Source organism: Rhincodon typus, chromosome 21 (genome assembly GCF_021869965.1).
Source record: "Rhincodon typus isolate 14 chromosome 21, sRhiTyp1.1, whole genome shotgun sequence".
NCBI lineage: Eukaryota > Metazoa > Chordata > Chondrichthyes > Orectolobiformes > Rhincodontidae > Rhincodon > Rhincodon typus.
In genome coordinates, this window is record NC_063352.1 from 41829809 (window position 1) to 41851911 (window position 22103).

Genomic DNA, 22103 nt, shown 5'->3' on the forward strand with positions numbered 1-22103 from the left:
TTTTCTGAAGAAGGGTCTAGGCCCGAAACGTCAGCCTTCCTGCTCCTCTGATGCTGCTTGGCCTGCTGTGTTCATCCAGCTCCACACCTTGTTATCTCAGAGACAGGAGTTTCCCAGTTTAACATGGTGAGTGGATAGAGAGCAGGGGGTTACAGAGTTTAACATAGTGGTTGGATACAGATCAGGGTGATTCACTGTTTAAAATAGTGATTGGATGGAGAGGATGTATTTCCAAAGTTTATAGGAGTGAGTGATACAGAGTTGGGTGTTTCACAGTTTAACACAGTGTGTGGATAGATAACTGGGAGTTCCATAATTTAAAATAATATGTGGGTAGACAGCAGGGTGTTTCACATTTTGAGGGCACTGGTTGTTTCACAGATTAAAATAGTGAATGGAGAGAGAGCAGAGACTTTATAGCTTAACACAGTGAGCGCACAAACAGTGCATTTCACAGTTTAACAGAGTGAGTTGATAGAGAGCCACGTGTTTCACAGTTTCAAGCAATATGTGGATAAAGAACAGGGCATTTTACAGGTTAAAACAATGATTTGATAGAGAGCAGGGTGTTCTATAGTTTAAAGTAATGATGGTTAGAAAGTGGGGAGTTACACAGATAAAAACAGAGGATAGAGAGCAGGAACTTAATAGTTTAATACAGTGAGTACAGAAACAGATAGTTTCACAATTTAAATCATTGAGTCCATTGAATGCAAGGCATTTCATGTTTTAACTCAGTATTGGACAGAACGGGAAGTTTCACAGTTTATCACAGGATTGAGAGCAGAGTTTTTCAGTTTGAAATATTGAGTGGATAGGGCGTTGGGAATTTCACAGTTTAAAACAATGAGTGGATAGAGAGCAGGGAGTTTCACAGATTAATAGTGAGTGGGTATTAAGCAGGGGGTCTTCACAGTTTAACAGCGAGTGGATAGAGAGCAGGGAGTTTCACAGATTAAAACAGAAGGGTACTGGAGGTCCTGCTGGATGGAGCAATGCCAATGAAGGACTTCCTCTTCCTCAGGATCAGCAGTGATTGCTATGACAACAGACCATGTACAGCCTGTTCTGAGGTTGCTACCTGGGTTAAAAATGTTTCAGCTGTCTGGAGAAATGTCCAGCTGTTTAGGAAGAAGGTAATTAACCTTCTGCACTCTTGACAGTGTTAGGTCCAGCATCTTCTCTCTGATACCTCACATTCTATCTCTGCCAGTGGACCCATGTCCCACCAAGGTACCTGGCTCTACCTGTCTCACTATTGCCTACAATATTTCCCCTCCCTCGCTTACTCCAATCCCTCAACAGCACTAACTCTGTATGCCCTCTGCGCTGCCTACTAACTCGCCTGGACCATTTCGCCAGCTGCATCAATGGTGATAGCTGTGCCAGTCACTGTCCTCTCCCATCACACCTGTCTCTCTCTCTCTCTGATTCCAGGAAGAGAACAGCCCACAATAGGGAAGAAGGAATTGAGTTGATGCTGTGCTGCCCTACATTCGAACCCTCACTCCCTGTGTGGAAAGGATCCTGCCCGTGTGCCTTGACCAAGCCCTGGATAGATACCGAGGCTACCCTTGACATACAATGCCAGGACCCCTTAAGCGAAGACCACAAGCCTTGACGAGACTGTGGGCTTCTGACAAGTATGGCAAGTTTCCTGTCTCTGTGACTGTGCTAAATGGCATGGAATGGCAGCAGTAACATGAGCCTGGTCTCTCTGGCTGAGAGGGGCAAGTGCAAAAACATGAGGTGAAGTGAGTGCCCCAGTGTCGTTGCTGCATGCAGCCTTTCAATAGTGGTTGCTGGTACCATATTGAAGAGCTGATGTGTACTATAAGTGGGTTGGAGATGTGCTACGAGGGCTCTTACAGTCTGGCACAGGTTGAACGCTCTGAAATGATGCTGCCTGGTCGGAACAGGCCTTGAGTTGAATCTGTCAGCAGCTCACACTGGTTTCCCCGCTGGGATTTCCCAATCTTTAGCTTGACTGGTGAGTTCAGGAAGATGGAAGTCGGGGTATTCATGGGTTAACAAGGTGTTCAACAACCAGTAAATGCTGTCAAATGGCAACTGGCCACTGCCCAGTGAGAAATTCCTCACACTGCTTGTGAAAAGCATAAAGTCGTTGCAGGATGCTCCCAACATCGATGAGTTTCGCTGCATTTCCTTACCTCATTCTGCAACATGTCTTGCTATAGCCCATGCTGCTCAGGCCCATATAAGATTCTGCCCTGGGTTTAAAACAATGAGTGGGGTGTGAATGGAGCATTTCAAAGTTTAAAGTCCAGAGAGTGGATGGACACCATGAGTTCTGGAGTTTAATAGTGAGAGGACAGTGACAGCTGAGAATTTCACAGTTTAAAACAATGATTTGTGTCTTTTTATCTTTCTGTATTTTTAATTGGAAGCGAGGAAAGAACTATTTTAAAACTGAAGGTTGCTGCGTGTTTGAAAGCAAGTAAACCAGGCACTCATGGTGAGTACTGTTTATACTGCTGCCTGAGAACCAGTGATGGAAGCAGTTTGAAGAGGAACTGGAGCTGAAGGGGTTGTGTATAGATGGAGATAGTAGGAACTGCAGATGCTAGAGAATCTGAGATAACAAGGTGTAGAGCTGGATGAAAACAGCAGGCCAAGCAGCATCAGAGGAGCAGGAAGGCTGATGTTTCGGGCCGAAGGGTCCGAAGAAGGGTCTAGGCCCGAAACGTCAGCCTTCCTGCTCCTCTGATGCTGCTTGGCCTGCTGTTTTCATCCAGCTCTACACATTGTTATCTCAGATTCTCCAGCATCTGCAGTTCCTACTGTCTCCTACACCTTGTTATCTGTGTAGAGATGGAGTTGTGGTTGGCAACAAGAAACTGGAACTGGCAACCTGTGATACAAGGGCTTACTTTTCTGTCTAGAATTGTCCCCTTTCACTGTAATCTTTCCTCAGTGATCCCATGCCATCCCCAGATTTGAGTTCCCCACTGTCCTGGTAAGATTCCTGACCATTGTTAAGACTGACTTGGCAGAATAACCCCTACAGAGCATAGCCCAGACTGATATCTTCACAGATTCCCAACTGTTAAACCAGTATTCCCCGGGATGGTTATACTTGAGCTGCAAGATGGACTGTGGCCCAGACCTTGGGCTCAAGTAGGATCAAGCACCAGACAGACTGTGGTAAACGCCCTGGACTGGAATCGGACAAGGCCCTTGGTTTACTGGTGGTGGTACCCCCTGACTGACACAGGTCCCCTTTTGATACAGTCAAGGACAGCTCCCCTCTGTCACTCAGACATGACTGTTTGCTTGAAGCACTTGCAGCACATTTGCCACGTAAGCTGCTGGCACATGGGCAGGTGTGACGTCAATGTCGCCAGGTGCCACACAATGCCCACGTTCGCCCTCCTGACGGTGCGGTGCTCCGAACCGTGTCAAGCAACCTGCCTCTCCCTCTTCAACAGAGAAGCACACACGCCACAGAGGTTGGCAGCCTGCAAACAAATGCAAAGTGAGTGGACACTATGAAAATGAAACCACGAGCCACAGGATGCAACCCGCATAGATGCACAAGGTGTATGCAGTGCCACCCGGTAGAAGAGGGCAAATCATAGCTGTCCCTGAGCTCCAGAGTGAAGAGTTGAAGTGGAGTGTTAGTGCGATCGTGAAGAGAAATGTTGTTGCGGTGAGGCTGATGGTTTGCTGATGCCAGCCTGCGTGGATGAAGGGTCAGGAAGGATAGTGGCCAGTCGTAGGGATAATGTATTGAAGACAGAGTTGGATGCTAGCCGGTGCAAACAAACAGTGAGCCGCAGATGCCAGGTCTACCTGCTCTGATTTGAATGTATGCTGTCTAGCTTCTAAGGAAGTCGAGGAGAATTGCAAGTAAAGTATAAGTGAGTTTGACCGATTGTGAAATGCAAATGCATGGAAATAAGGTAACTGTTGGCCAATCACAAGTTTCTGAACTTCTCGTTTAACGTCGAAGGGGAAATTTGGAAAACATTTCCTTCACATTGAGATTCTGAAATTTTAGCTCTCTTCACATTTTCCCAACTTTCTTGCCAATACCACATCACAATTCTTAAATTCTTAAAGGGATGGACAGGATGGGTGCAGGAAGGATGTTTCCTTGGCTAGGCAGGAGGGGACGGGAGAAGTCTACACCAGCAGACACAGCCTGAGAATAAAGGGTAAGCCATTTAAAACAGAGATCAGAAGGAACATTTTCATTGGAGGACTGTATCATTAATATTCTCGACTTTCAAAGATTCTGTAAGCTCAGTCATTGAGTATATCCAAGATGGAGATCAATTGGTTCCTAGGTACTAACGGCATCAAGGAAATGGGCATGAAAACAGTGGGGAGATCGTTGATCAGCGATTATCTACAATGGCAAAGCAGATTCGAGGGGCTGACTGGCCATTCCTGCTTTGATTCTGCTATCCTTTCTTTCAAATTTTCCTGTGCATCATTACAGTTTAGTTTTATCTTTGTTGGTGTCATTCCGAGAAACTTCCAGATACATTTAAGTTTTCATGATTGGTGATCTTGTTGCTGCTTTAAGATAAACCAATGTTTAAAGCATTGATCAGTTTACTCATGGCTTTGAAGGCCACACTGTCTGACTAGCGTCTGAACACCTATCTGCAAAAAAAATCCTGAGCTTCCAGTTGCCTGCCACTTCAACAGACCACCCTGTTCCCTGGCTAACATCTCTGTCTCTGGCTTGCTACAATGTTCCAGCGAAGCTCAGCACAAGCTGGAAGAACAGCACCTCATTTGTCGCTTGGGGACCCTGCAGCCTACTGGACTCAATATTGAGTTCAACAACTTTAGGGCTTGAGCTCTCCCATGTCCTTACCCCAAACTCCACAAACCGGGCCTTCTAATCACATCGTCTGCCATTGCACACAATCCATTGTTAGCTAGTAAGAGTCCCCATTGATAGCTATTCACCCTCTCAGCCAAATCATTATCCACTCCTTTGTCTGTCCAACTGTTTTTCTCTCTCTTTGGGCTCTATCACCATCTATCGTTTACTCCTTACCCCCTCCCCCAACACTATCTTCTGCATATAAATTGATATTTTCCTTGCTACCATCAGTTCTGAGGAAGAGTCACTCCACCCGAAACTTTGGCTTTGATTTCTCTCCACGTGTGCTGCCAGGTCTGCTGAGCTTTCCCAGCAATTTCTGTTTTTGTATTTGAATAGTAGTGTGGTAGGACAGGTGAACAAGAAAGACCCATTGTAGCTCTGGCCAATTGTCGAACAAGGAAAGTATTGTCGGTAGACTGTGAAGTAAAGACGATGTTGCTGTGTCCCATGGTAACGGTGCTCTTTATTTCTTTGATGGAGAGCAACTGGATCACTCTTTTGGCACAATGCTGTACATGCACAGATTGCTATGACAACAGACAGAACAGCCACAAAACATCAAAGAACTGCAACAGTCATTAAAACAATTAGTATCGACCAACCGTTACCAATTTGCGGTTTTTGAATGATAGGCCTGTACAGTGAAAGGTCACTTTCTGAAGAACCAAAAATCAGGTGTGCAAAATGGAGCCTCTGAATTACTAATAGATCCAATGCTTTTTTTAATGTTGCACTAAATTCATTAAACAATACATGATGTGCACAGATAAATCCCACAATGTCATTCTGCTATTGAGATACGACCACAGTTACACCATGTAAAATAACACTGAGGCCTACCAGCTCATTGAAGAAGCTCCTTTAAGCTAACAACTGCTCTATATTATGGTTACATGGTGTAAACGTAGTCTTATTCAATCATGGCTCTCGCCATGCAAGTAGTCAAACAAGTTTTACCATTGTAATAAAAGCAGAGAGTGCTGGAGAAACTCAGTAGGTCTGGCAGCATCTGTGGAGAGAGAAAGCAGAGTTAATGTTTTTTTGGAGCTGAAAATGTTAACTCTTCTTCTCCCTCTCTCCACCAATGCTGCCAGGCCTGCTGAGTTTGTCTAGCACTTTCTGGTTTCATTTCTTCAGCATCTTGTTTTTATTGTACCATTGTACTTTAGTTTCTATTAACCCTTCACCACCATAGATTAAGCATTTCCTAAATTGAATTAACCCAGGGTTGGAGAGATTCCACTCACTAGGCTCTAGAAGAGTGGACCAAGTCAGCTACAAGGGCACAAATATATACAAGTTATTGTTATGAAATACTGCGTTGAAATCCAATTGTAGGAGTAACATTCTGGTGCTGTAGTGTGTGATTTGTCCCACTAGATGTTGCTAGTGTGCTTTCTTCATGTGACACCAATAATAAGGGGAAATGAATGATATAACTGAGCAGTGCACTTACGAACAGGATAAAATAGCCTCAAACTTTTAACCCAGGAATAAAAGTCAGTTTCCCCTTCAAGTTTTCCCCTTTTCAACTCGTTTTAGGTTTTAGTGAAGATAAAGACTTTGAACCTCAGATGTTTAAAAATTGCATGAAAAATTAGTCCATGCTAATTCCTCTAGCTCAGCGCTTCCCAAGTTTTCTGCCCCCAACCCACCCTGCGACCCCACTTGAAAACTGCCACACCTCCTCAGTCAGAACTAAGAGAACTGGAGGAGAGCCGTGCGACTGCTATAACTCAGTCAGAGCTCCACAGTGACCGCTGATGCCTTGGAGCACACGAGTATTGGCTCGAGATCCCAATTTGCTGATCCAACCACCACTTAGGGAGAGCCTGCTTTTAGCTGACAAACCATCAATGTGCTGTGCAATAACAGTACGTATTGGTAAACCCAAGGCAAAAAGAACAGACTGAAGCTCCACTTTGTATTCCCCACTTGATTACACTCTCGGTTTTCTAGTCCATGTTATTGCCTCACATAAATAGGAATTGATAGACAATGAAAGATAAGGGGCTTGACATGTTTGTGGTCTGATCGTTGAATGATACATAATTGGCCATCAAACTCTATCAATGAGTCCACAACAGAATCAGGCATGGGGCGAGGAAAATGCCAAATGTTGGAAAGGTTTGGGAACAACAAACAGGCCCAACCTCACCTGTTCCCCCCCCAAGCTTTCTATATACTCACCATGTTGTTCCAATACATTGCTCCGTCGGAATGTTGCAGTCACCTTTTACTCTGTGTGCCCTGCTCCTCATTGCAAAGGGAGATATGTGCATGAAACACAGCCGAGAAATGACAAACCCTTAGCAAGAATACCAGGAAATGCCAGCCATTTATCACAATAAAGGCTGGGCTCAGAATCTTTATGGGCCATGGAGCTTTAAAGAAAAAAATGACTGAATAACAATGATTCTAACCTGTAGTCTCTCGATTATTAATTTCACAGTTCGGTCCGAAATCAAACTGCGCAACATCATAGAAACATCCCCCAAAAACATATTGATCAAATCAGCTTTTGCAGTGTCACTGCGTGAATGTAAGATTTCTAATGTTTCTGATGGCAAGCACTGCATTTGGGAGCAAAATATACAACTTTCACAGTTTCAAAATAATAGCAATCCTGCTCGCACCAGCCAGAAATGGCGCTTGCTTTACAAATTTCTTGCACTGCTGAATCCTAAAATGCTTTTGTAATGCCCCCCAGGACCCCTCCACACCTACCGACCCCTGATCCTTTTTGTCCTTCTAAAGGAGAAGGTGCCTGCTGGGGTAGGGTCCCACTGATGTCGCCCTCTGATCCTTGGTATGCATCACCCTTCTTCATCGGTGATCCTACGAGGTGAATATCAGTGGGAGGGATGTCACAGCCTAACCCAGTTTTCCCTGAAGTCCATTACCATGTATTTTCCAACAGGACCCAAGAGGTTCCAAATGTTGCACAGCTCTGTTGGAGTATCAGAGTTGGACTGTATTGGTTTCGAGGGCTTACAGTTCTGGCAATACATTCACCCCATCGAACTCGGTGGGCAATGAGTTACCATGTTAAAACCATTCATGCGTTAAATGTTGCCCCCAAGCTCCTCCCCACACTCTTGCTATGTACCTCTGGGATCCTGTGTGCTGCAAACCTCAATTGCCTGGCTGTAAACCAAAGCAGAAAAGGCAGGCGTACAGAAACAATGTGCTAACTACCAGACAGACAGGGTGCGTGGTTCAGTGTTAACCATCAGTATCAACCCCCAAGCTGGAAAGGCAGGGGAAGGGAAAATGAAGGTGGACATCTAGAAGAAGAACTGGGAGGAATGCATGAGAAAGTAGAGGGAGAAAGCACGCTGAGAGTTCTGTGGGAAATATTCTGATTAAAAAGGGAATTGTAAAGTGAGCTGAAACTACAGTAGCTAGTTACACAAAACCAAGGAAGTTAAAGAGAGTGGGGAGCACAGACTGAGGAGGACAGATGATATTAAAGCAGAAAGGAGACATTCACTTTGTGAGGAAGTCACAGAAAAGACAGATGGATAATGACTGCAAAGATAACAGGCAGGCACAGTGGCAAAGCAGTAAAAATTACGATCCTAGCAAATTGTCAAAGACCTGTGCTAGCTGAGGAGAACTTATTCTGTCTGATCAGCACTTTATTTTGTGACTATATTTTAATTTGTGACTATTTTTACTTAAACAACAGCAAAAAGGCAAAGTTTTCAGAAAAGGGGTTGTTTTGGATGAAACCAATAACGGTTGGTTGGTTGGAGTGTAACATTAAGGTGACAAATCCAATAAGGTGCACTTTCAGGTCCAGCTGATATTCAGAGTGGTTTCTATCAGGTTTTTTCTGGAGCTCCTCCCGAGCATCTGTCCAAGAAAGAAAGGGCTGAATTTTATGCAGAGTGAGACAGGGAAGGGGAGGGTGTGTTGTTGGACAGTAGCAGGGCCCTGGAGAGTACCATAGTCATTTCGTGACAGCCATCCCATAATTGTCTTGAGATGATCTCCTACCTCTGAGAGCTGCCAGCCAATCAAACAGGTGGCAGCTCTCTGGTTTCCAACAGCACCACCGATAGTGGTGGCCGATGCTGGGACTGCGACCATTTCCAGAGAGAGGCCTGAAGCAATGAATCTGCACTTTGTTTGTCTAAAGTCTCACTGCGGCCAGGTTGCCAAGCTCCTGAGATGGAGGCGGGAGTGCAGAAAAATCACAGGGGTGGTCAGAACTTGGAGAGGGGCTTTCCATGGGAGCAGGGATCCACAAACGAGGCACCCCCACCACTTTGCCATCGAATCAGGCCTGGCGGCTGAACACATGGAGCTGCCCTTCTCCCAGTGCCAAGAGCAAAATCCCAGCAGCATAAAGGAAACTTTCCCATGCTACCCTTACCATGTGTGGTGGGTAAGTAGGCACTGGCAACAGCATCCATGGCACGGTACCCAAATGTACACCCCTTCCGCACTGCCCAACTCTGCCAGAAGCGTTAATTTGGTTGGGGGACACTCATTCAACTCAGAAAATCAAGAGCTGTAAGCACCATCGCAACATGCAAGAACAAGGGCAGCTGGCTGGGTGGGTTAAATATCCTTAGTCTGTAGCTAACAATCCAATTCTGTACAATCTCTTGCTCCTAGATTTATTATATAACGGGGTCACATTTCAGCATCAAATGACTATCTGAGTTCCATAGTTTTGATCTTCATTGTTCACCAAATTCAGGAAATGTACAGGGCTCAAAATAAAGACAAATATGTTGTATATTCTGTAGCAATTAGAACACGGGCCATTTTTAAAGGGTTAACAGGATGTTTGGTTGTCCAGGGAAGTTGTTGGTTATCACTAATTTTCCAAACAATAGGAGTTTACTTTAACCATGGCAGGGGCACAGAGCGTATACTGTATAAGCCATTAAAGGTGGCAGCAGCGGTAGAGAGGTATTTAATGAAGAATACGGTATTCTAGGTGTCATTAATAGAGGCATAAAGAACTGGAGCACAGAGGCTATGCTGAACTTGTATAGGACACTCATTGAACCTCAGCTGGAGTACTGTGTACAGTTCTAGATGTTATAGACTCTAGGAAGGACGTGACTACATTGGAGGGAGCAGATGAAGTGTCTGAAAATGGTTCCAGCAATGAGACAGTTCAGTTATAAAGGCAGATTAGAAGAGTTAGGATTGTTTTCCCTGGAAAGAAGAATGTTAAGTGGAGGTTTGATATAAGTTTTCAAAAATCATACGGGGTCTGCACAGATCGGATCAGGAGAAACTGTTGCCACTTGTAAACTAATTGAGAGCCAGCTTTAAAGGCGTTTTGCAAAGAAGCAAGTGCAGAATAAGAAAAAAAAATCACTCAGTGAAAAGTTAATGCACTGAATGGAAGGGTGGTAGAGGCAGGTTCAACTGAGGCATTCATGAACGCTTTGGATGTCTATTTGGATAGAAATAGTGTGCAGGATATTGGGGAAAGGACAGCTGAACTGCACCAAGTTAAAATGCTCAGAGAGCCTGTGCAGACACAATGTGCTGAATGGCTTCCTTCTGCACTGTAACAATCCTGTGATTCGGAGTGGGCTGATGGTAAAATTGCTCCACAATGTGATGCTTGGCCGAGGGTTTATTGAATGGTGCAAAACGAGGATGTGTACAGAGTCCTACTCTTTCACATCAGCATGCTGGATTGGTACCTAGAGATCTTTATATAAGAACTGCGATACGAATTTCCTCTGCTGGGTAACCGTTTGATCTATCACAATCATAAACATTAACGAAGCTCTCCAAAGAAATTACACAAGAACTTTTGTGTTCTCATGAATACACGCCTGTTTGCTTATTGGAACAGGAGGAGCATTATGGTCAGCTGATCAAGAATAAATTCACAGCTACTGGCTTCCAATTAGTTCAGGAAGAAGGCTGCAGTAATGTATAGAAAAGTTCCTGGGAAGTCACATTGATCATCACGAGCCAAATTATACTGAATCAAGTGAAAGGGTTCAGGTTCATGTGCTGTGTGCTCATTCAAGGATTGATGGAAAATTGATGCCTGGAATAAGGATCAAATGTGGCTGTCCAAGTGGGTATTGTCACTAAAATGAAGGTTTACAAGGGTAGTTGTCCTTTGTTTGTAATCCTCACATGAACACTCTACATAATACAAGAGAGACAGTGGTGTAACTGAAGTTACTGGAACTAGGAACCCAGAGACTTAGGGATATGGGTTTAATCTCACCATTGCAGCTGGTGGGATTTAAATTCATCGGTAAATTAATTAATTAACTAATCTTGAATTGAAAGCCAATCTTGCCGATGTGAGATTATTATAAAAAACCTATTTTCTCCACAAATGCCCTCCAGGGAAGGAAATCTGCCTCCGTCACCTGGTCTGGCTTCCACGTGACTCCAGTCCCACATTATTTTGGTTGGTCCTTCCCCGTCCTCTGAAATTGCCTAGCAAACCATTCAGTTGAAAGGCAGTAGGGACAGACAATAAATGCTGACTTTGCCCACTTCCCCTAAAACAGTAAAGAAGTAACTCCACAGGAGGTCTACTCCACAAACAGAATGGTGTCACCTTAGGCCAAAGCCAACTTGGCAACTTACTTCATATAAGGTAACACCGCAAGATTACCAACACAATCTGGAACTAATGGAATGTGGAAACAGCACCAGAATTCTAGCAAGAAGACTCTGAATATTCACGTGAAACAGCTCAATATGGTCGTTAGGGTGCAAGACAGAGAGAAGGGCTTTGAGCTACCATACAAGGCTACTGTGGAGGCAAGACTCAAGAAATAGAAGGATTGGAAACTTCAGACGTTTAGACAAGAAATCCCCCAGGAATGTGGTTGTTAGAGCCTGGTGTCGGACAAATGATCTGCCCTGTACATATTTGTGATAAAATCGGATCATATATACCTACTATTTTTCATTTTAAATCTGCCTTTAAATTATGCAGTAGGAAGAGAAACAAGCATTTTGCAACAATCATGGTCCACCATATCTAAACATCTATATATTCTACATGTACATGAGCACTGTCCTTTTTTCTGTTTAACCATATTATTATGGCTGTTATTCTAGGGATCAGAGGGTAAGGAGTTAACTGGAATGAATGGTCTCTGTGGCTCACATTCAGACTCTATGATCAGACCTGGTAGAGCAATATTTTCTGAACCTAACAGCAATCATACTGTTTTTCTACCTTTTTACACAAATGCTAGAAATTTTACATTGTAGTTACAGCACAGAAATAGGCCTTTGGGCCCAACTGGTCTACACTGGTGTTTATGCTCCACATCCTTCCAACTTGCACCATCTCACCCCAGCAACATAACCTTGAATTCTTTTCTGCAAATGTACTTACCTAGGTTCCCCTTGGTCACATTGGCCGCGCCTCCACATGGTTGTGAGTTTCACATGTCAATTTGCGACTGACAACAGCACTAACGTGTTAAAGTATCTTTCCAGTGTTGGACAGTAATGCGGTCCTGGCTTTGTAATTTATACCTGCTATTTTGAAAAACTGGAATAATTTTCAAGGCACTAGGAAAGATTATACAAGGAGACAGCACTTGACACAGAATGGTGGCACAGATGGCAGACGCACATTCAACTTTTCCCCCATTGGTCACTACCAACATGGCTATTAGTGGAGGTGACAGGTCCTCTAAGGCAGTGTTGCACAACATAAGGCCCCCTCCATGGGCCAAAAGATGTCTTTTTTTTTTCAATCTCCAACTCTTATTTTACTTGTTTAGGAAGGCTGGTCCACCAGTTACGGCCAGGAACCAAACAGCATACCTTCCCCCTGCTGTGATTTACTTTTCTCATTAAGTACAATATCAGAAGACCAGATAAAGAGACGCAAAGGCAAAACAGCAATGTGGCACATTTCAGGTGGATTAAATCTCCGCTACGAGAATACTATTTGAGGCATTTCAGCCATTTCCAGCAGTTTAGACAACATATCAGCCTTATTTTACCTAGAAGTGTAGATTCTGGCTTCAAGATCTAAGACATAAAAGAAATGCATCAGGAGGTGTGATTATTCAATTGGATTCTGTCAGAATTCTGTTTCTTGTTTGGTTTCAGGTATTTGGGGATTTTCTCAAGTGTCAGTAATAATAAGTCAATGATTGAAAGCTACTCTAGAATTTATGAAGTGCTGTGAGGCTGTTCTAATTCTCATTCTAATTTCGCTGCAGCTGTATGGAAACCTGCTCTCACTCCTTGCAATCATTATCCACGAGCAGCTCAGACTTGTGTGAGGAAAATGATACCTGTTCTTCTGCTGGGATTTTAAAGTTTTTTAATCGGAATCCTGATCCATACATTTTGCTTCCCCTGTCACAATCCCGCCCCCATCACGAATCAGTTAATGGTTCTCATCACTATTTGAATTTGCAGGATTCCTTATAAATGGAGTTTCAGGACTGAATTTACTGCACAGAAACAGGCCTCTGGGGTCAACTGGTCCATACTGGTGTCTATGCACCACACAAGCCTCTTCCACCACTCTTCATGTCACCCTATCAGCTTAGTCTTCTTTCACTAGCCTCTTGACTGATTAACTAATGTGTCCAGATTTAAGCTGGATGTGAAATTGTGTCCTTCATCAAAGCTTTCTAATCTGAGACTGGCCCTTCCTTGGAAATGAGTTGCAATGAAGGTCTTTATAAAGTTTAAAGTGTAATGAGTCAGAGATTACTTTTATGGGTGAATGCATCGTTCTTGACTGACGTAGCAGGTATGTTCTGGAAACGTCAGTGCTCTGATTATATACAAACTGGCGTGCTGTTGTGTTCACCTGAAATAATCCTACTCAGAATAGATGGTTTTCACTGCAATACAGTCAAACAAAATGCAAGAAAGATGATTAAAGCCACATTCAGGTACACTCGGAGGAATGTCCAAAACATCAGTTTCGGTGGTTTTTTAAAAACACAGTGCAGACCTGCCCATGGAATCCTTGGAGATTAAAACGCGATGGGTTTGAGCAATTAATTTGCTTAGACAAATGCACATTCAGATTTTGGTCTGGAAAATGCTGGAGAACATTAACCATAGAATTACAGAACCCCTCGCCCACTTCTCTTACACTGCTTGAGAAAGCTGTACTCAAGAGGACAGCAGTTCCCTCCTGTACATGGAGGAGCGCAATTCTAAACGGATGGCATCGGCAAACAAAGTAACAATAAGCAGGCAGTCTTAGACGAGATTTCAGGACTGTTTGCAATCTCAATTAAATTCAAGGCTGTCCATGATTCTGGTGGGTAACACTTCCACTTGGAGCTTCTTCAGAAGCTTTTCATGTTCATGAAGGTGATCCCATCCAATTCTCTCGGATGGGCAGAGCAAGAACAAAGTCCCAGGCGTGTTGGTTTTTTTTTATGTATTTCAGATGACACGCACCACACAATGTTTCCATGGGATGATCTAAATACCCTTTAGCATTTCTCCATTTAGCCTGCAAGGAAAAAGAAACATCTTAATGCATCAGTAACGAAAGGAGAGTTCTTGATCGCAATGTATTATCAGGCTCAATCTGCTAAGAATTTCCACGACCAATTAATCCACTGTTTAATGGACATAAAGAGTATTATGCCACTCCTATGAGCTGCTTCTTTGGTAGATGGCAAAATCCCATTTTCTCTAAGGCAATATAGAATAATAGAATGATAATGTGCCAGAAGAAGCCACTCAGACCAGTGTCACTGTGCTGGTTCATGCATAAAGCTGCTCAATTAATCTCCCTTCCTGCTCTTTTCCTAGAAGCCGGTGTATTTTTTTCATCAAAGTATTTATCTATTTCTCATTTGAAAGTTACCATTAAATTGACTTCTCAACTATAACCGCTCAATGCCTAAAAGAAAAGTCACGTTACAATCCCCAGGCAGAGTGCAGATAATTGGGTCATTTCCCCATCAATTATGCTTCTGTAATTAACCAGGATTGATTTTACACACATAATTCGCATGAACTGTCCTGCACTTGTGGCATCATAACTTCTGTCAGATATTGCTACAGCTTCAATCATAAGTTCCATTTGCTGCAATCCAGGGAGACTGGTTAAGGAGACTGTTTTCTCTGTGTTAAAAATCTGACGTTAAGTGCAGCCCCAACTCTTTGGATGAGAGAGAGATTTCAATTTTCACTTTGACTTTTTAAGAATCATAGAAACAGGTCCTTTGGCTGAGCATGTCTGTGACAATCAACATGCACCAAACTACACTAATCCCATTTACCTGCACTTGGTCCATTTCCTATTATGGCCTGGCATTTTATGTACTTTCTTAATAGAACAGCAAAGAATTTTTTGGCTCTTCAATTCAATCAATATCATAGATCGCTCATCAATAGGCTACTGGTTGCAACAATCAAGAATCATTTATTGGGTCATAAAGAATATTTTTCTTCACAGCTTCTGTGGTGCAGGGTAGTGTCCCTATCTCTGAGCCAGGAGACTTGGGTTCAAAGTCCACCCGCTCTAGAGGTATGTCATGACATCTCTGAAGATAGATTAGAAAATATCGATAGTCCCTCCACGATTGGTATCGGAAGGCGTTGTGAGAGTATATATGTCAGGTACCAATGGTGAAATGTGGTGAGGAGCAGTTGGAGTTGAATGTGTCCAACAGTTTTAGCAACTCTGAGTGACGGAGAACTGGAACTGTACCCAGCAAAGGTCAGGACTTTCAAAGGCTTGATATCGGTAGACGGGGAGACAGATTAGATTGACAGACATTCCTCAAGAGATCCTTAAAACTGTTTTTTCTACATATCCAATCAGATTCTGTGAGAGGCCTAAACCTACATTAAACAACTGAATGGATGAACACAGCAGGCCAGCTGTGTTCATCCAGCCCTGCACCTTGTTGTCTCGGATTCTCCAGCATCTGCAGTTCCTACTATCTCTTAAACAACTGAATGATCTGTTAATTAGAAACAAATAAAACTTTATTTAAACTCAAAGTTCAAACCTAATTGTTATATTTTGGGAAGTTATTGCAGTGTTAGTCTCAAAAATCAAAAACCATTTGAATATTAAATCACAGCATCACAGGAGGCCATTTAGCCCAATGTGCTTGTGTTGGCTATTTGAAAGCGCTATCTGATTGGTTCCCTTTCCTGCTTTCTTTTTCCTATAGCTATACATATCTTTCCCTTTCAAGTATCTATTCAAATCCCTTTTGAAAACTACTCATAAATCTGCTTCCACAATTCTTTTATAGAGTCCATTCAAGATTATACAACTCCACATGTTCTTGCTTGGTAAGGGGATCAAGGGTTACGTGGAAGAAGGCAGATGAATGAGGTTGAGACACAGATCATCCATGATCGAATGGCAGAGCAGACCTGATGGGCTGAATGGCTGAATTCTGCTCCTCTGTCTTATGGTCTTATGTTTCATCAATATCCTTTAGAGATGGGAATCTGCCATCCTCATCTGGACTGACCTACTTGTGACTTCAGGCCCACAGCAATGTATTTGACTCTGAAATAGCCTAGTAGTCACTCAGCTCAAGGGGCAATTAGAGATGGGCAACAAAGGCTGGCCTTGTTGGCAATGTCCTCATCTCTCGAAAGAATAAAAATAATATATCAAGATATTCATCACTAATGTAACACAGGGTGAATTTAACCTCTACTTATTCAAGAAACATTGTGCATTTATATGCCTGGATTTGACCAAAAGGGGCCTTTCACCCTCAGAGTCTCTGGTGGAGACACTTAAAACATCCCAGGCTGGAGGACCAGACCAAGAAGTAATGAAGCACGAAAGGAGTAGATTCAAACTCAACAGGTTCAGTTTAAACATGGCAGTAAAAGTTCACATTGTACACAAGTCAATCTTAGCACTGTGGGCAGAGGAAGTATACCATCACAACTCTCCCCACAGGTTGGTGTTGGGTTGAGCAAAAGCTTTTGGAAGTTTTATTCAAGCCACATGGCCTATTGAACTGAAATTCTGGAGGTTTGCTCACCCCTCGTGAGAATGTGAAGAGAGCCTTTGCTTAGAATCCTGTGGTGAGAGAAGCGTTGATGGTTTCAGTGTGAATACATGAAGTATGAGACATACTGGTCAGGCTGTACGTGACGTAGGCCACTGCAGATCCTAATGTTAGTCCCGACATGTAGGATACGGTCATGGTGTTACCTGTGAAGAAAGAAGCAAGAACAGCTCTCAAGCAGGACACGGAGGTCATTTAAAACTCTGCTGCCCTTATCCTAACTCACAGAAAACCCTGCTCACTGATTATCCAGTGATGCTGTTAACTACACTGGCTCCTGGTTCAGTAATGTTTTGATTTTTTAAAAATCTCAAAATCTCATTTTCAAAGCCCTTCGGGTCACAATCCTCTCTACCTCTGTAACCCTTTGAGTTCTATATATTTGTCCAAACTAGTCTCCTGCATGTGCCCAGTTTTAATTTCCCTACCAATGGCAACCAAAGTCTGTGCTCTGTAAATTCTGCAATTTGCCCTCTCAGCCTCTCTGTCTCTTCTTCTTCCGTTAAGACTTTTCCCCTTTGACCAAGCCTCTAGTAACTTGTTCACTTGTCTATGTTCTGGAACCTATTGTGCATTTTCCAGAGTGGCTTTCAAGCCACTACACCTCTACACAAAATCAAGAATACATGTCAATGTCTTATTGATCAAAGGCCTCCCCAATGCTGCTGTAAAATAGAGCTGGAAAGTGTTGGCTGGAACACTAATGTTCCTCTTTGTAACTGGAACCACTGTGTCACAATATGACGGAGAAACATTTCATTTTGTGATACTTCAGACTACACAGCTTTCTACCGTGCCTCCAGCATTATAGTGTCCATCATTCAGGTGTGATCCCCAAATATTTTACTATCAAGTATTTAAACAGGGAAGCAGCCGAGGCTCTGGAGTTTATAAAAAAAAATGACCTGTTATGTAAAAGACTGAGGGCGTGAATTCGTCTCTAGTCCCATTACTCCATGGATCACACCATAAAACAAAAACTATTTTTATCCAGTTACCAAGGTGCATTCCTTTCTATACCAGGTTTTAAAGAAAAAGAACCACCATCTAAGTTTCTTATGAACACAATTATGGATTTATTATCAAAACAAAAAAAAATTCAGTAATTGGTAAAGATACACAGTCAGTAAGATAAAATATAAATCCTTATCCTGTTAAATATCCCCTAAGCACACGCACAAAGATACACAAAAACATACACACTCTTCAGGAAAATAGAAGGAAAAATTGGATTTCTCTGCAAAGATTGGATTACTAAGAAAAATAAACACTTCGACCAAAAGGTTAGGATTTAGAACTAAAGGTTAAAGTGTAGAATGTTCCAGAGATGGTTTCCAAATGTTCCAGCATACGTGATCCAGTCACTAATTATCCACAGTCACTGGTAAAGTCTTAGAAATACATTTTGCTCAGGGACCTCAATCTTGAAATGTTCTTCCAATCATTCTGTTAAAAGAATAAACAGGTCTCATGCTGAACTAAGCTAGAGGACTTTATTTTCAGAAATTGGAGTGATCAGCTGGGCAACTTGTCCCTAGCAAGTATTCCTCCATCTCAGCTTGCTCTTAGCAGGCTTCCTTCCAACTCAGCTGGCTTTTAGCAGGTTGACCTCCAACTAAATCAGGTAAGAACAACTAATCTCTGTTCAAAACAGCTCCACAACAGGATCAACAGGAAAGCCAGTCATTATCAGTCATGTCATTTCTAGGAAGCTTGTTAAATAAAATCTACAATCATCGTTCAAAGACCTACTTTAAAGAAACCACTCCAGATATGTCCAAAATACTTGAAATTAATCCCTTTTTCCACATCCCCCAAAAATCCATGCAAGATTAAATATTGAGTATATTCATAACAGCTCACAGCTGAGGCATTCACCAGCAAAAGCTGAAATCACCAAGAAAATAACCAGCAATGCTAACTTAAAAACTCAAGTCTTATTTTGGGTTCTTTTAGGGTAGAAATCTCTCAAACTACTCTGTCAAGATCTTCAAATGAGTGTAGGTTTCGCATAAATTGTAACTAAGGCCATGCTTCCACTGTGTCAATTAGACTTGACAGGTGTTACTCATTCAGAGTGACATCCGTTGCTCATTCTATCATATTCATTTCATTCTATTTAAATACACATCATTTTCAGAAAAAACACCGCTTCAAATATTTACTTACAGGCTGTGTCGCCTGATGAATGTTAATCCTGACAGCTCACCAATCTTCGCAATCTGGAGTAAAGATTTTCAATGTGGACGCAATCTACCATCTGATGATTGCTAAGTGTCATCACTACCTTCCTTACTTTGGAAACTCTGCATAGTTATGGCCAATTGTAAGGAATAGGGGAAACCAAGCGGAGACTCGGGGACCGCTTTGCAGAACACCTACGCTCGGTTCGCAATAAACAACTGCACCTCCCAGTCGCGAACCATTTCAACTCCCCCTCCCATTCCTCAGACGACATGTCCATCCTGGGCCTTCTGCAGTGCCACAACGATGCCACCCGAAGGTTGCAGGAACAGCAACTCATATTCCGCTTGGGAACCCTGCAGCCCAATGGTATCAATGTGGATTTCACAAGTTTCAAAATCTCCCCTCCCCCTACCGCATCCTAAAACCAGCCCAGCTCGTCCCTGCCTCCCTAACCTGTTCTTCCTCTCACCTATCCCCTCCTCCCACCTCAAGCTGCACCTCCATCTCCTACCGACCAACCTCATCCCGCCCCCTTGACCTGTCCGTCCTCCCTGGACTGACCTATCCCCTTCCTAACTCCCTACCTACACTCACCTTTACTGGCTCCATCCCCGCCTCTTCGACCTGTTTGTTTCCTCTCCACCTATCCTCTCCTCTATCCCTCTTCTATCCGCCTCCCACTCTCTCCCTATTTATTTCAGAACCCCCTTCCCTCCCCCTTTTCTGATGAAGGGTCGAGGCCCAAAATGTCAGTCTCTCTGCTCCTATGATGCTGCTTGGCCTGCTGTGTTCATCCAGTCCTGCACCTTGTTGTCTCGGATTCTCCAGCATCTGCAGTTCCTACTATCTCTGTAAGGAATAGGTGATGCCTTTTGCCATGGGGGAAATTGCCAACATTGGGCACAAATTTGGCCTTTTGCAGTTCCTCCTGGAGACAATTTTCACTTGTTCTTTCATTCACTCATTCTGACTGAGATAGTAGTCTGAGCCCACTCTGGAAACCCACACGGGCTCGGATTGAGTTGCTGGTTCTCTGAACAAAGGCGCTTCCAAGGGATATGGCAACATAACTTGGCAAGAGCAGAGCTGGGATTCTCCAGAGGGAATTTTCATGTTGAGAACGTAGCCCTGAGGCCAGACAATATGAGCTTCCACTATCACTCAGATAGAAAGCTGCCCCTGGTAAGATTCTAGAGGGTTAGGGTTAGAGTTAAGGTTAAGATTAGGATTAGGTGAGCAGTTATTGTTAATTCTGCCACATGCGCTGGCCAAACATAGTCAAAAGGATTAAGTTTTAAGAGTGAACAGTGATGGGCTATTCAATTCAGGGGCAGAATTAGAGTCAATCCAGATCCTATCACCTCACACAAAGACACAATGTCAGCAGGGTGTGTATAAATTTGGCAGAACTTATGGCTGATGTTTAGCAGCTTGGTTGGCTCACCAAGCTGGTTCATTGTTCCGCAGACGTTTCATTATCCTGCTGGGTAACATCATCAGTGCAGCCTCCGATGAAACGCCGTTGTGTTTTCCCGCCTGTTATTTGAACTCTGGTGTCCATTGGGCTGGATTACCTCACTTCTGGTTTTCCTTCGTAATGGAGTGTATATGGGGTCTAGTTCTATGTGTTTATTGATGACTTTCTCAGCGGAGAACCAGGCTTCTAAGAATTCCCTACTTGTCTCTGCTTTGCTTGTCCCAGGATCCTGGTGTTGTCCCAATCGAACATCAACTGGCAACGAAAAGATATGACCAATACTCACTCATCTCCATCCACATGGCTAACGAGAACCACCAGTTTGCCTGGGACAACACCAGGATCCTGGGACAAGCAAAGCAGAGACAAGCACTGGAATTCCTAGAAGCCTGGTTCTCCACTAAGAAAGCCATCAACAAACACATAGAGCTCCACCCCATATACACTCCATTGCGAAGGAAAACCAGAAGTGAAGTAATCCAGCCCAGCGGGCTCCAGAGTTTAAATACCAGGCAGGAAAACACAATGGCGCTTCATCGGAGGCTGCACTGATGATGTTACCCAGCAGGGTAATGAAACATCTGCGGAACAACGAACCAGCTCAGCGAGCCAACCAGCCACAACATCCATGACTCGAGCTACAAATCTACTCCAAAACCTTAGGGGTAGAGCCTTGTATGCTGCCAACATGTCTCGGGTTAAATGTCAGTGAATTTCTGGCCATTGAAAATTATTCTGTTCCAGAAACAACATTTTAATTTGTGCCCTGGTGGAGACTCTGTGGCCCATTCATGCTGTGGGAACATTTCGCCCAAGATTGCACAGCTTCCAGTCATGTCTTTGGCTGTTTCAAACCTGCAGACCCTATTCGAATCCTCCAGCATGCTCCTTCCTGTCAGCAATATGAGAACAACAACTCTGGAGTGGAGAACTGGAACAGAGTCCATTGCTGATAACAACAGATTTAAGAAGTTGTTTTGTAGGAATAATAACTGAAATAACTCCACAGAGGCCAGTATTCCATCATCAACTCACCCTTTATTTACACAAGAACTTGACTTCAGTACAGCCTCATTCAGAGTCAGGTACCAGAGTATCATTATCTCGGACACTCCTATTTATATCTGTCAGCCAGGGCTCCTTAATTAGACCAGATTAACAGCCCCAGTCAAGGAATTTATATTCTAAAAGGGCCACCTGGCTGACTTCAGAGGGGGAGGGATGTAGTGATTGAAATGTTGTTTATGATCTGTCATTTGCCCGGAGAAAATTAACACATTCCTTCCACATACTGGGCCCAGTCCTCTACAAACAGGATCAAATGAATCAAGCTTCCCAAACAAAGGCATGACGTAAGAAATGCTTACCCCAACTCTAGGATGATTGTTGTGGACGAGTTTCTTCAGGATCATGCTTTACTCTCGTCCCCTCTGAAATAACCCTACAGAGGTTGGTATACCAAGTTACCCTTTACTTACACAGGCACAGTCCTTGGCTTTAGTACTGAATCATTAAGAGTCAGGTACCAGTGTGTCTGTATCTCTGACACTCATCCTTTTATTATGTCAGCCAG

General features: G+C 43.3%; 1 protein-coding gene across 1 annotated transcript in view; it reads right to left on the minus strand.

The window, feature by feature from the left end:
- Positions 1 to 13181: 13181 nt before the first annotated feature.
- The window catches only part of LOC109917559 (equilibrative nucleoside transporter 4-like), a 41763-nt gene continuing 32841 nt past the window's right edge, over positions 13182 to 22103 (minus strand). The window contains exons 5-6 of the mRNA XM_048609749.1: positions 16840 to 17012; positions 13182 to 14321 (exon numbers count right to left, since the gene is read on the minus strand). Coding sequence (XP_048465706.1) covers positions 16870 to 17012 — 143 coding nt within the window. The 3' untranslated portion in view covers positions 13182 to 14321; positions 16840 to 16869. The remainder of the gene's footprint in view (positions 14322 to 16839; positions 17013 to 22103) is intronic.